Consider the following 13,656-nt stretch of genomic DNA (forward strand, 5'->3'; position numbering starts at 1 on the left):
TCTTACATTCGTTGTCTAGTCAAAATCTTTCATCTCATGTTAGTTGACTAATCCAACCTAGCTTGCATGCGTGTGAACTTTGAAAACCAACTCCGGGGTTCGTTATATGCCATCAAATTCTATCTTTTCGAATTTAGAATTGCTTGCAGCACTATTCAACAGCCATGGCAGATAGTGCCTTTCGCCTTTATGGCATGGGCCCTCTTGCACTGCCTGCTTCCCACTCTACTTGCATCAGATTCCCCTCAAATCTCCTGGGTTGCCACCATAGTGCCCACTTGGCTCGCCAATGCGCATCCGTTTTAAGTAATGCTATCACTCTTAAGCAGGAGCACAAGCAAAGAATAAGGAGCTGCATGAAGATGCTTCAGAAGGTGTTACTCCTCGAAGCAAGGATTTTAATATGTGGTACTCATTTATGGCTAGTAGAGGGTTTGCAACAAATACTACGTCTGAGTAGCTCACGAACTAGAAGAAGCATTTCCAAAACAATATCTGCACCTGAATTGTCAACAAAGACAAGAGCCCGGCTGTGTGGTTTGGGGGGTGTGAGGTCCTCACAACCTAACCACCTATTGCGGAAAGCATCAAAGTTATCAACTCGCCAAGGCTGATACATTTTGTTGCGAGTGATACGATATACCTCAATGATCACCCCATTGTAGTATAGCTCTACACAAGCTCGAAGCTCCACCCTTGAAGGCTGATGAACATCTTTCCTTCCTCTCGTCCATGACAATCTGCTAATATCAGCATTTGATAGAGTAGAAGTCCCGATCACTTCCGTATAAATCAAACAATCCAAGACCATCATCAGACAAACTCAAGAAGCTTCGATGAAAGAGAAGTATTTCCGTGAGATTGCAATCAGGCAATTCGGCCAAGAGAATAATCACTTCTTGCAAATACTAAACAAGATTCAAATCGACGCACAAACCACGAAAGACCTTCAAATACTAAATAGCCTATTCTTGAGATCACTGAATTGTGTTGTAGGATTGAATGAGATGACTGAATTTGTTGTAGGATTGAATGAGATGGCTGAATTATAGGTAGAAACTGGGCAATCCGATGAGCCACATGATAGCTGTACATGTAGATGTCCTTCCCCGGGCCTAGCCCGCGCTTGCAAAAGAAGCAAAAGGATTTTACTCGCTTGGAAGGATCGAAGCTTACAAAGACATCATCACAGAGCTCCTTGCCGTTGTGACATGAAAGTAGACATGAGCATGACTGCGTTGCCAAAATACCCGGGCAGAAGCTCCTGGCTAAGCCGGCTCCCCATGTTGGCGAGCACACTGAATTTCACTGGAGCTGCATGGGAGCTGCATTCTCCAGCTCACGGGCCCTCGTGATGCGCCACCTCACTGCAATTCAATGCTGGAGACGCAGTCGAGAAGATGGATTCCTGAGTTTCCATCTCCTCATCATCTACACCCACGTTTGCCTTCTTGTTTATGAGCCCTTCAACCCTAATTACCGCACCTCTATGTGCTCCTCCTTGTGCTTCGCTTTCCTCAGCTGAAGCTCCTTACTCCCGTAACAATTTGGTTGCAGCTGAATTTGCTCAATTGAAATGGGTGGCTCTATGTTGGAGAGCGAGTTGAGTAGCATTTCACTGGGGTAACCTGACAAACGAGGCATGGGTGTGCCGATATCATTGGGGAGAGTTTGATTGCAATCACGATGATAGACAGAGTGAGTGCATTCAATGTCATCCTTGCGTTGGGAAACCAATACATGTGCTTCCTTATGCCTTGAACGATATCGGCGACGAAGAAGAGCACAACCCGTGCCTTCACAGCATCTTCCTCCTCTACATCAATTGCAGCAACGACGATCCCAAGACCAGTGACTTTGCTTCCTTTCCTATCACAGGGACAACGCGAGCTCACCAACAAGCTCTCTAACCCCGATCTTGGTTACCTGGGAGACCTCGCTTGCTTCTCTTGCAAAGACACCTTGATAATTCTAGACAAATCCCTCGGGTCCAACACAGACTGCGGACTCTCGATAGAATCCGGGTCCTTATTGATAGTGATTCCAGACAAAGCCCTCGGGTCCAACACAGACCGTAGAATCTTGACAAAATTTGGGCTCATACAGACAGGATTGAAGCCGATCACTTGGCGTGGCGTCCCAAAAGAAAGACTGGGACGCTTCGGTTTCTCGTTCGAATCAAAGGGGTCACCAGGCATGAGCTGTGATCTGTTGGCAGTCCACTGCAGGGGGGCAAGTGCGTTTGCCCATCATATCTCCCATAGTGGGGAAGCAGAAGAAGATCTCGTTGTCGTGTAGCTACGGCTATGGCGAAAAGATCTGAGCTCTGACTATAGCAATTCACAAGCTCTGGGCCTAAAAATGGGCAACGCGAAGAAGATGAAGAAGAACGAGAGAGTAGCAGTGTAGCATGCTAGGCTGAAGATGACAAACTAAAGAACTGAAGAGCTGGAGCGCCTTGGAGCTGAAGACGCAGTAGGCTGAAGACTCTGAAGATGGAGCTGAAGACGCAGTATATTATTAGACAGGCAAAAAGCAAAGCGTCTTTATTAAAGAATCTCAAAATAGCGGGACACATGGCTCGTGGCTCAACCAGAATAGCGTGACACATGGCTTCACTAGAGCTTGAATTTTATATTGATTGCACTATGCTGCCAGCCTAATAATGGTGTTAGCATTATTTCTTAAGTCAAATTAAAGTACTACATACATCGCCTAACACTAGGTAGTTTCCCCCCTTCCCCCCTTTCCCCTTTCTCCCCTTTCTCCCCCTTCCCCCCTTTCCGGCTTCCTATCCCCCCATTTCCCCATTCCCCTCCCCCCTTTCCACCCTTTCCCCTCCCCCCCCTTTACCCTCCCACCTTTCTCCTTTTCCCCCCTCCCCCCCCCCCCCTTTTTACCCTCCGCCCCTCCCTTTCCCCTTCAAGTTTAGCTAATATTTCAAACTTGAAATTTGATAAATTCGCCCAAAAATTAATATAACTTCCTCGTATGAGACCCAAATTTAGGCCTCCAAGTACTTAAATTGATCAGCATAAGCCATCTAGAGCCATCTATATGGTTAGAATTTTCAAATTCCAGCTTATAGAAAATGTGTGGCAAGAAGCTAACCTAAGGGTAGTAGAAGACTTAATCATTAACATTCTTCACTGCCTCAGGTTATTTGCTACAAGCACCTGTCGAAGTCCTGAAAGCAACTCATCTCATCGCTTAAATTCTCAACTCTCAGGCAGCATGTCGCCACAAACGAGACCTACATCGTCATGCTGGTTGAAAGGGGCAAAGTTACTTCTTGTATACACCTCACATGCGACTCACAAACATTGCTGGAAAAGAGCCACAAAAATACATTTACGGATGGAGAACACTATAAGAGCTTAGGAATTTCATGGACAACAATCAACAGGACGTAAACCAATGGAAATGGGGACAAAGACATGAGGGATGATGGTAAATATTATTATCTTTGCTTTTACAAATTCAAATTTCCTTTCCTGTTCCAAAACTCAATACAAGAATGATGCAGGGCTAACAAAGTACTCGATTCGAAAGATCACAAATAAGGACTATCTCATTACTCCAATGGCGTTGAGTATTAATAGAAGCACGAGTTGTAATAGATCAACATTCAGAAGGGATTTCAACTTACTGCCTTGAAGATCTCCAATTTGGCTACAATGCTAGCTTGGACGAGCTCCTCAAAATAGATCGAAAGACTGGAATATGATACTTGTAGAGTTCAACAACATGTTCCAAACTGATCAAGCAAAAAAAGGAAAGGAGTTACTGATTACAATAGAATGTGTGACTCTCATTGTTGATTTCAATTTCACAAAACAAGCATACGGCGTACATTTTGAATTCTTCCTAACTCCACCAAAGACCACGTAATACTGCCACCTACAGGTACGAAACATGCTACCTTCAATTTCATGTACTCATGAAATAGCTCATAGTTCTTCAATATCCTATTACACATAGGAAATGGCGATGAAGACAAAGAAGAAGGCACAGAGGGCCCTTATTACGTATACTGTATTCAATGCATTCCTACAACTAGTGACCTTCACAAATGGCTTGCACAACATAAAACTAACCCTCCTTTGAAAATGAAATATGATGTCAACAGGTACAAACCATTCCACAAGAATTTCAAAGCAGAAGTCCTAGCGACAATAGACAAAAAAAGCAAGGTAGATACACTCGAAGAAAAATCCATAAAAGATTTCAACACAACTGACTCGACACATGGCTATAACAATCTCTGTGGAAATCCGTCATCTACAAAAAAATACTACTTCCTCAAAAACAGGGACATAGTCTAGAGTACTTGCATAAAAGTCCATTTTTGATACATGGACAGGACTTCCAAGTTTGAACTGCTGTTAAGTCATACCTTTGCAGGAGAATTTTGTATTCATTAAATCAGGACCGCTTCTTTTTTTGTATTCATGAACAACATTATTACTATTAAAAGTCCACTTCAATGTAGATCAAGTATTTTTATATTATTGTGCGCCTTAGGACTACTGAATTTTGACACAATAAACTCCTTTTTACATGCTCAAATCATTGGCTCTTTTTGGCACGAATGAGCTTTATGACCATTTGAACGCTTCTTCGTTGTATTCATGAAACTTTGACGAGTTTTGTTGCTCTTATAATATTGCTCCAATATTAATACTATTGAAACTCCACTTCAATGTTGATCATGTATTCCAACTGTTATTGTGCACTTCAAAATTTCAACCTTACTACTTCTCAAGTTCACAAACATCGTACTGCTATGCAACACCGACAAGCATCCACTCATCATTTACTTCCTCTACATAACAGTTGCCTGCCCGGATCTAGTTATTAGATAGTTAAGGTCATGATCCCTAGCCACAATTGCACTTCAGAATGATGAACCTAATAATTCCACTGTTTTTAAAAAAATTATTTTACTCACCTCCCCCCCCCTCCTTTACACCCGTGTGAGCCTATCTAGGGGGCACCCGCCCTGACTCTACCCTGCAAGCACGAGGTCTTGAACATGGGTCGCTGCCCGTAGACAAAATTGGGCTGCGGCTTCTGCAAGTATTCCAAATATTTACACACCTTCTCCATGGATGAACTTGAGGATGGTGACCTCACGCTTGGGTGGGAGACACTTGGTCAAAATGGTTAAGGCAAGGCCTATAGCCGCCTCGTTGCTGACTTGTAGACGTATACGTCCTTAGTGCCATTCTTTTGGCAAGGCCTATGGTGCAGTCTATCACTTTGTAAATGGCTCCTTCGATTTATTATGATGAAGCTTCGTCCATGAATATTGGTTCCCGACACAACCCTTCGACGTCCCGGCGATGTCTCTTACTGATCCTCAGCTCAATGCTTATGTCTCTACCAGGTGCCCATCTGGATCCGTTTGTTACTTGTCCAGTCTCTGCCTTCAAATTTTTCTTGCTTTATGGGACGCCCTCGACACTTGAATTGTTTTGGGAGACACGAAGAGCGAGGGAAAGGTTAAGAACGGAACGAGCCGTTAACTCGTGCAACTAAGCGGATGGCTGTGGCTACCAATTTGGCGACTTGAAATGAGATTGCGAGCTCAGTTAATATTCTTTAACAGGAGAATTTAGACCGCCTCAACTGAAGTTCAGATGCGTTTGCTCTCATGACACTGGTTGCGTTCCCCCCACAATAACTTGAATTGCCACACGCTCCTTTAGGGATTAGACCATTTCCATCACGTTGACCAGCCACTAGGCTAACAAGCTAATAGTGATACTCTCCGCTGCCACGTGTACACACACACACTTTTTTGTGTGGGGTGAAACTATGAACATTATATTATGAAATAACCATTTTAACACACACACACACACACACACACACACACACACACACACACACGTGTGTGTGTGATATTACCGCACGATTTTGCAACAAGAGGACTGATCCCATACAGGGCATCCCAAAAGCTGGAGGCAAAGGCCACATCCTCTGCTGATGGCTGTGTGTGTATACAATACATATTGATAATGTTAGAGCCTGGTTGGAAACAGGACGTAATGAACCAAGCAATTTTGGTTGAGTGGATGTTTTTGAACAATAGAGTCACATGAAATTTTCTTCTGATTGAAATAGGACCGTCTACTCTCTTTGCAATAAGCAAGATAAAAGCCACGTGAAGATTTCAATTTCCTGAAACTCCATGTTTCTGAGCTTTTGCTTTTTGATATTAGCCCTGGATAAACGCGATTTAGTGATATTGAAACCCTCACGTGCCTGACCAATTTTGTCATGTCAGTCATAGAATGGGTAATATGTGCTCAAGCAAAAGAGTGGAGAATCTCCTTTCAATCTCCCGTTGGGCCACTTAGAGATGTTCCAATCCAGCTTAGCCAGCACTGCCTTAATCCATGGCTGCCTGTATATGGAATGCAGATGTACATGAGAGTGGGCCATCTCTCCGTGTCTCCTTATTTTTAGAAGGAAAGGGACAAGCATCTCTGATGCAGAAAACAGGGTGGCAGAGAGAGAGAGAGAGAGAGAGAGAGAGAGAGAGAGAGAGAGGAGAAGGGGTGGGGGAGGGAACAACGTGAAGAGAGAGAATGTCCAGTGACACTAACTTTCCTTGGCCTCTATATGAGTTGCACTATTTCTGCTATTTTCCCTGCAAGCCAATGCTGCTTTTGGTTGCAAGGCTGATTTAGCAGGCTGACGGCCAACACCAGCCAAGGTATGGCAGATTGGCTCAGTCGGTTTGATGCCCTACTGGCTGCCCATTTAGATCCCATCTCCAGCCAGGTTTAACAGATTAGCTCGTGGACTTAATTCCCTACTGGCTGCCCACGTAGCCCTCATCTCCCCAGGCACTTTACATAAGGGCTGAGGCCACTCCGAGATCAGCTCATATACAGTTTTATTGAAGGTTGTGGTTATTCTTTTCTACACATCTTCTTCTGCTGTGTTTTCTGCATCACTCATATTGATAAGCTTTTATTCCAAGATCTTACTTTTGGGAAATCTGCTCCTTCTCGGCTAATTGGGGCTCAGTTCAGCATTGTTGACCTGCTTATGAGGACATTTCACTGGCTGCATCATCTTTTCTTCAACTTGGGGCATACATGACCCATTTTTGATTGAGGTGTACTTGCTTTTGGGCTGGTACTGCTTCTGCCATGAGTGATATATAGTTTCAGCACTTGGATATTGGAGGGATATTCTCCAAGCCAGATTTAGAAGACATGAAGTACATGAAGACAGATTTTATTGCTGGACCTTTTGTAATGGCTTTATCACTTGGGTTCACAACTTGAGTCAAAGCATATATATTTCATCTGAAGGCCCCATGCAAATCTCAAATACTTTTTAAGACTTGTTGCAGAAGAACCTTAAGGGTTTAGACACTGTTTTCCAAAGCTGAAAGTGAACAATTTTGAAAATGGACTGCAGGCATCGAAGGTTTTGCCAGTTGTCCCACATGAGGAGAATTCAGACTCAAAAGTGAGCTGCTAGAATTCACCTCCTGGCACCACCTCCTTCAGTCACCTTCCTGCCTTTGAACTTGAGCAATCCAGCTGTCACGTTCTTCCAGTTGTCCCCCTCATAATGAGTGACCAACTTGGAGTCTTTCAGGCACCATGCTCTGAGGGTCTGTTTCAACCCGTCCTTCCTTTGGCAAGGTCTGCAACAAAAGTACATCTCCAGATAACCTGGACTGCGAACTTTAAACGCACCTGGCTGAACCTGAGTCACCCTCCTTCTCGCAGGGGCACAATCCTCCAGTCGTGGAAGTCGATTCCCAAGAGCTTCTGAATCAGGGTCGTCCTTTAGCAAGGTCCCTGCCTTCAGGTTTCCACACCTGTGAGCCTCCTACTTGGGCTCTGATACCATGTTAGAAATTACCCAACAGAAAGTAGGCACAGCGGAAGACTGATAGTAATGCCCAGGAGCTTACACAGTGTGTGTGGGGGATGTGGAATCACAAACTTCTTAACTTATGTGCATAAAATAGATGTGCAGACTCATCAATAGACAATGAACCAACCAGATAGAGAAACCACCAAAATAATATATTTCCGTCCAAAACTATGGACACAATACAAAAGAGAGAGATCCAGAGTCCCACCAATGGTGTGGTCCTCTGATCTGACCACAAGGTCCTTCTCCTATCTGCCAGTTATCTCTAGACTCGAGCCCGTGTGCTCCTTGTCGAGCGTCTGTAGACTTTCTGTCCAGACTTGATCTCTACACCTTGCTGCCCTGGATGTCAGCCTAGGTGTGGAGCCCTAACTCAGCTTGTCTGCACCTCTTCAGCCTCCTATACACCTCTTGGATGTAGGCCCTATAGGTACTGATCTGTTGCTCCAGTGTGCTGAGGCTCTGCTGCTCCAGATGATCCGATGATCACAACACCTTGCTGCCCTAGAAGACAGCCAAGGTCCAGCCTCTAGGGAACTCAGTCTGCAGCACACCTTCCACTCTCTTTCCTCCCCAGTGTGAGGCCCAAGGGAGTGGCTTCTGGCTGCTCCTGCTCTGGCTGAATGTTGGATATGAAATGAGGCCTAGGGCCTCTCCTTTTATAGGGCTCAAGGCCCCCTTGAACCAACCGACCAGCCAGCCCTAATTGGGCCGACTGGCTGGTTTGTAGCAGCCCTAACCAACCGACTGGTCGGTTGGCTGGTTGGCTGCCTATCCAGCCCTATTTAGGGCCATTTGCTGGTCCTTTGTTCCATGCAGGGCCCAGACCCTTAGGACTGCTTACCCTGCCACCTGCCAGCCCTGCTTGCAGGCCATAGACCTGCCCATATACCTGCTGCAACAGTGCGACTCCATGCTGCTACTGTTCCGCCTCTGTTCAGCCCTTGTCCGGACCCTGGCGCACCCTGCACACCTTCCGTACACTGCCCTGCAGCAGCCTGTACTGATCCGTACAGTGGCTGTCCCCTTTCTCTGGGCAAACCTTGCCCTAGGTCTCCCTCCCCCATGCTCTCCTCATTTGGGGGTTTACAGATGGGGAGGTGACCTTTCCAACACTCACATGTGGGGAAGTGGACAGTATCAAGATGCTCCATCAACTCCAGCTCTTTGGAACAAGTCGGTCTTCGAATCTACAGCTCGTGTTCAGCTCCACCAGCTAAGCCATCCTGGAACACAGGTATAATCCAGGTAGCACCCATCATCCATGGTACCACCATCCTTGATCACAAACACACTTGTGTACTCGAGCAATCCAGGTACAAACATCAGGCACATCCAGCTGTCCCCCAGGACAGCTTGGTTCTTGCCAAGAACCATGCTCCCAACATCTGTTTCAACGTGTCACCACTCTAGCACTATCCGCAACCAAGTACTCCACCTGAACAATGAAACCTCTATGGCTGATCCACATAGATGCCCATGGCCAAGTGTCTCTCTAGAAATCTTGGACCATAAGTTCTAGATGAGCTCACAACTGAGTAACCCTCCGGCAACAATTTACTCTTTAGATCATTAGATGTCCCTGTCTCCACCATAAAGGCTTCAACAGCTTCACCTTGTTCTGCTTCCAGTATTCTGCAAAGAAGCCTTCAAAACTCCTATCCCTCTCAGAGAGTCATGCTTCTCAAAGCAATCATCACTGCTTTCTGACTAAAGTCACACAGTAGGCATTGATGTCCTGTGCAACAAGACTTCCCTCTTTGGCTGCCAGAAAGTCTTTCACCCTCCCATCTCCTTAATGTCTCAGAAACACAAGGCAAACACTTTGCCCAAAGCATGCTATTGAAGTCTGAATGTATGCACAAAGCATATACATACGTTGGATCCACCCATTTGATTGTTTGCCTTGAAAACAAACTAGGTACTTCCCGGGATACCTGCAACATCCATGTGTAATCATGTGCTGCCATCTCAGTATTCTTGTACGCCTTTGTCTCTAATTCTGGAAGTCTCCCCAAAGACATCTCCCTTGTGCAGGGGGTGTGAGCCTTGTTCTGAGAAACAATAAACCGAGCAACCATTGCTGTCCACCTTCACAAAGGCCTATTGTCCCTTTGGCTCATTAGACCATCTCCCAATGTTGGACATAAGACCATGTCACGTAAATCAGCATACCTAATCTCAGCGACACTCTTGAGTTTTCACCAGGAAGAGCTCTCTAGTTTCCGTCACCAGATTTGCCGTTGGTTTTGACTCCTTCGATTGTTGCCTGAACTCCGTCCTCTTCTTTTGATCAACCTTCTTTTTGCAACTTCCCTTGTTCCAAGGTTCCTGCCTCTTCCAGGCTCCTTCAGCCTCCTCTTCTCTAGGCTCTTGCCTCCTCAGTTCAGGCTCCTCTAGCCTCTTCACTCCAGGCCCCTGCCTCTTCGTTTCAGGCTTCTCCTGCCTCCGTGCTCTTAGGCTTCAGCTTTCTTGTTTCCTCCACTAAAAGAAATAATCAGATTTGTGGTCTCTCTTCTTGTTGGGCTTGCCGTTGCCATGCTTGCCCTTTCCTGTGCCCTTATGCTTGCCTTGCGCAATGAAGGCTTTGTCATTTCCACTCTCCCCATCATACATCTGTGCCAATATGGCCCCCATCTCCTCAAAGGTGTGCGGCCTTGACCTTTGTGAAGTTGTAATGCTAGTTACAAAAAGTCTTGAAGCTTCTTGGCAACATGTTGAGCATGAGCATCGGCATTTGTACCGGGTTCCTTATGACTAACGGCACCGACTTGATCCACTTTCCTGAGGCAATCTTCTAGGTGTCACCGTCCTCCATTCTCATGGTGAACAATTTGTTCTAGAGGTTGAGGATCCTTGACGTATTGTTCGTTTCATTTAGTTCCTTCAGGTTGTCCCATGCTTCTTGTAGCGAATACTCCTATAGCGGAAGATTGTGTACAAGGAAAAACATAGTGCTTAATTCAAATCTCACGTCTTTCCTTTTGCGCACACATATGTAGATATAGATAGATGCAGATACAGACAATGAACCCTGCACAAGAGAGTAGAAAGAATACACATGTATTGCTCCAAAGATGCTCAATATTCCACAATCTAGCACATAAGGTACTGCCTAGATCTAGATCCCTGGCACCTCAAAACTGTCTTCTACCTCCTCTTGGCACCTCCAAAACTCTATCAACATGTTTACTCCTATGGAGCTTCAGTGGGCTTCTGCGATATTGCTCCGTTAGACCTCTTGTTGCTCTGCAATGTAGCCTAGTGAGGTATTGATTTTGTACTATGAAATTCGATATCAAAGAAGACTAGGCAAGGCCCACCAAACTGTTTGAACAACAGCAAGAGACTTGCATGAGCTTCGAGCAGCTACACACGAGTAGGCGCCACCAAACAGGCACCTTCAAAAATGTACACGAACAACTGCTGCAACCTTGGAGCTTCAAAGTGGTTTGCGAGTCTTGGGCAAGTGCTTCATGGGTCCATATGACACAGAGATCATGCTCCCATGATACAGAGATGAGACCGTGAGACCCAATAGGAGTCAGAGAGTGATTCTTGTTTTTTTTCAGTCAGATAGTGTGGCCAGCATTTCTCAGGGAGACTACACAACTAAGACCTAGAGAGAGAGAGAGACATGATAGTTCCGCCAGCGTGTTGACACACGTATGAGGCTAGGAGACCTTCCCTCCATGTTCGCTGCTCCATGGGTGGGCACAGCCGATGGGAGTTACAGTGGCAGTTGACTAACGTGTTGGGGAGTTATAGTGGCACTTGACTGATGGAGTCACGTTTTGCAGGCTGCAATGACGCGTTCGGAGCCCCATGAGAGACGAGTTCACCTTTTAGCCGGATGAACTTTGAAGTTACTCGACCCGTCTAGGTTCCTCTCCCTCCCCCTTCTCTCTCTCTCTCCCCTTGCTTTCTCTCTCCCTCCCCCATTCTCTCTATTAGTCGAACTTACAATGCCCCCTCCCCCCCCACCACTTCCCTTCCCTCTTGAAGACTACTCACTAAAGTTAGTCGACCCCTTCTCTCTTCCTCCCTTTGAACTTTGTCTTTGTTTGTGTGTGTGTGTGTGTAGACAACGAGGAGATAGCTGGCATGAGGGTAGCATGGATCAGTGGGAAGAAACGGCACGGAGCAGTAGAGCAGCGAAAGACACAGAGTCCACGTACAATGCAAGTGGTGACCAAGGTACGAACGATGGAGGTCCAGCCCCTCCCAGCTTTACTCAGAGGTGATCGCCCAAGCCGAGGTGTCACTCTCGATATGGCCCACCGGATACAGAGATCATGGAGAAACCCCCCCCCACACACACACACAAACTGGGCCACAGTGAGAGACGATTCCACAGACTCAAATATGTGACATTTCGTGGCCCCGGAGAGCCACCATGGCACCTGAGTATGTTTTCCCACCATTAGTTTTGAGCACTTGAGTTTTTGAGTTTCGAGGTTTTGAGCAGAGCACTCAACAAGGGCCTTAGCATGCCCTTTGCCTCAGCCCATAGTGGCTTGTATGAGTTATCTTTTTTAATTGTACTTTGTCTCATAGGCCCGATAGGCTCCCCGAAGATGTTGATACATCTTTCTCACTTTCTCTTCTCTACTTTGGCAATCACTCCCATCCATCCTCCATCCCTCCAACCACTTGCACATATATCTAGTGAATGCCCAAACTCATCCTCTAAAAACAAAAAAATGCAGCCTTACAAACGGGAAATCATCCCGATGGACAGCTATGCAATGCATAAATATCTTGGGGAGGACATCTCAATTTCAAAAGGCATTTAAACTGCAAGCTAAGAACCAGCTCACATGATCTAGAAGTGGAGAAGGATAGATGGATGCGGCCTAGGATTTCAAGAGAGGCAAGGTTATGCAAAATCTGCCCTACAAAGGAGGTAGAAGATGAGAAGCACGTGCTCTTAAAATGTCAAGCATACACACACATCAGGGAGAATCATGGGAACAATAGATGTAAGCTGAAGAATCTATTGGAACAGCCAGCCCACGAGTTTGGAAGCTACCTAAAAGGAATATTGCAACACCGCAGCAAAGTTCTCGGACTAGCACAAAAAAAAACCCAGCAAATACTCACAATGTAGAAAAATTTGTGAGAATTTTATTTCAATGGTTGTAATTGACCACTATTTAGTCTAATAGTGATCATCAGTCCCATTGATCCTTAGGGTCTCAAGAGGACTTCAATATTATATCATATCATATCATTCTCTCTCTCTCTCTCTCTCTCTCCCCCCCCCCCCCCCCCCTCCCTGCCTCCCTCTCTCTCCGCTCAGCCTCTCCATTCCCCTAGCCTCTCCCTCCGCCTCCGCTCAGCCTCTCCCTCCCACTGGTAAGGGAAAAAAAAAAGAAAGACAACCAGGAATTATGTACTTCACCACGTCAGATAGCTGAGACTTCATAGGGATCAGCTGCAATGTGGGCTCGTAGATGATGAGCTTATGAACCGGATTCTAGAGTATGTGTCTTTGTAATAGGCACCGAGACAAACCCCCACAAAAGAAAAACTGACTTAACATGGATCACACAGACTCAAAGAGAGACAAAAGACTACACAGCCCGAAACAGACTGAACTTAGAACCGAACTTCCCCCCAAAACTCAGAAAACAGTCAGCCTCAGAATACTATGAACCCACAGCCCACACTCCTAAGCTTCCATTCAAGAACAACAGTTCATAATTCCTGCAAGCTGCAACAGCGCCTCCTAATCTCCCTCTCTAT

The 13,656-nt window shown here is 45.8% G+C and overlaps 1 protein-coding gene across 1 annotated transcript in view; it reads left to right on the plus strand.

The window, feature by feature from the left end:
• The first annotated feature begins 5,173 nt into the window (after positions 1-5,173).
• The window catches only part of LOC147879944 (uncharacterized), a 44,829-nt gene continuing 36,346 nt past the window's right edge, over positions 5,174-13,656 (plus strand). Inside the window, exon 1 of the mRNA XM_087371755.1 lies at positions 5,174-5,389. Coding sequence (XP_087227881.1) covers positions 5,269-5,389 — 121 coding nt within the window. The 5' untranslated portion in view covers positions 5,174-5,268. The remainder of the gene's footprint in view (positions 5,390-13,656) is intronic.

The sequence above is a fragment of the Dipteris shenzhenensis genome, chromosome 33, assembly GCF_047967505.1.
Source record: "Dipteris shenzhenensis isolate YYH24624 ecotype China chromosome 33, Dip_SZ_1.0, whole genome shotgun sequence".
NCBI lineage: Eukaryota > Viridiplantae > Streptophyta > Polypodiopsida > Gleicheniales > Dipteridaceae > Dipteris > Dipteris shenzhenensis.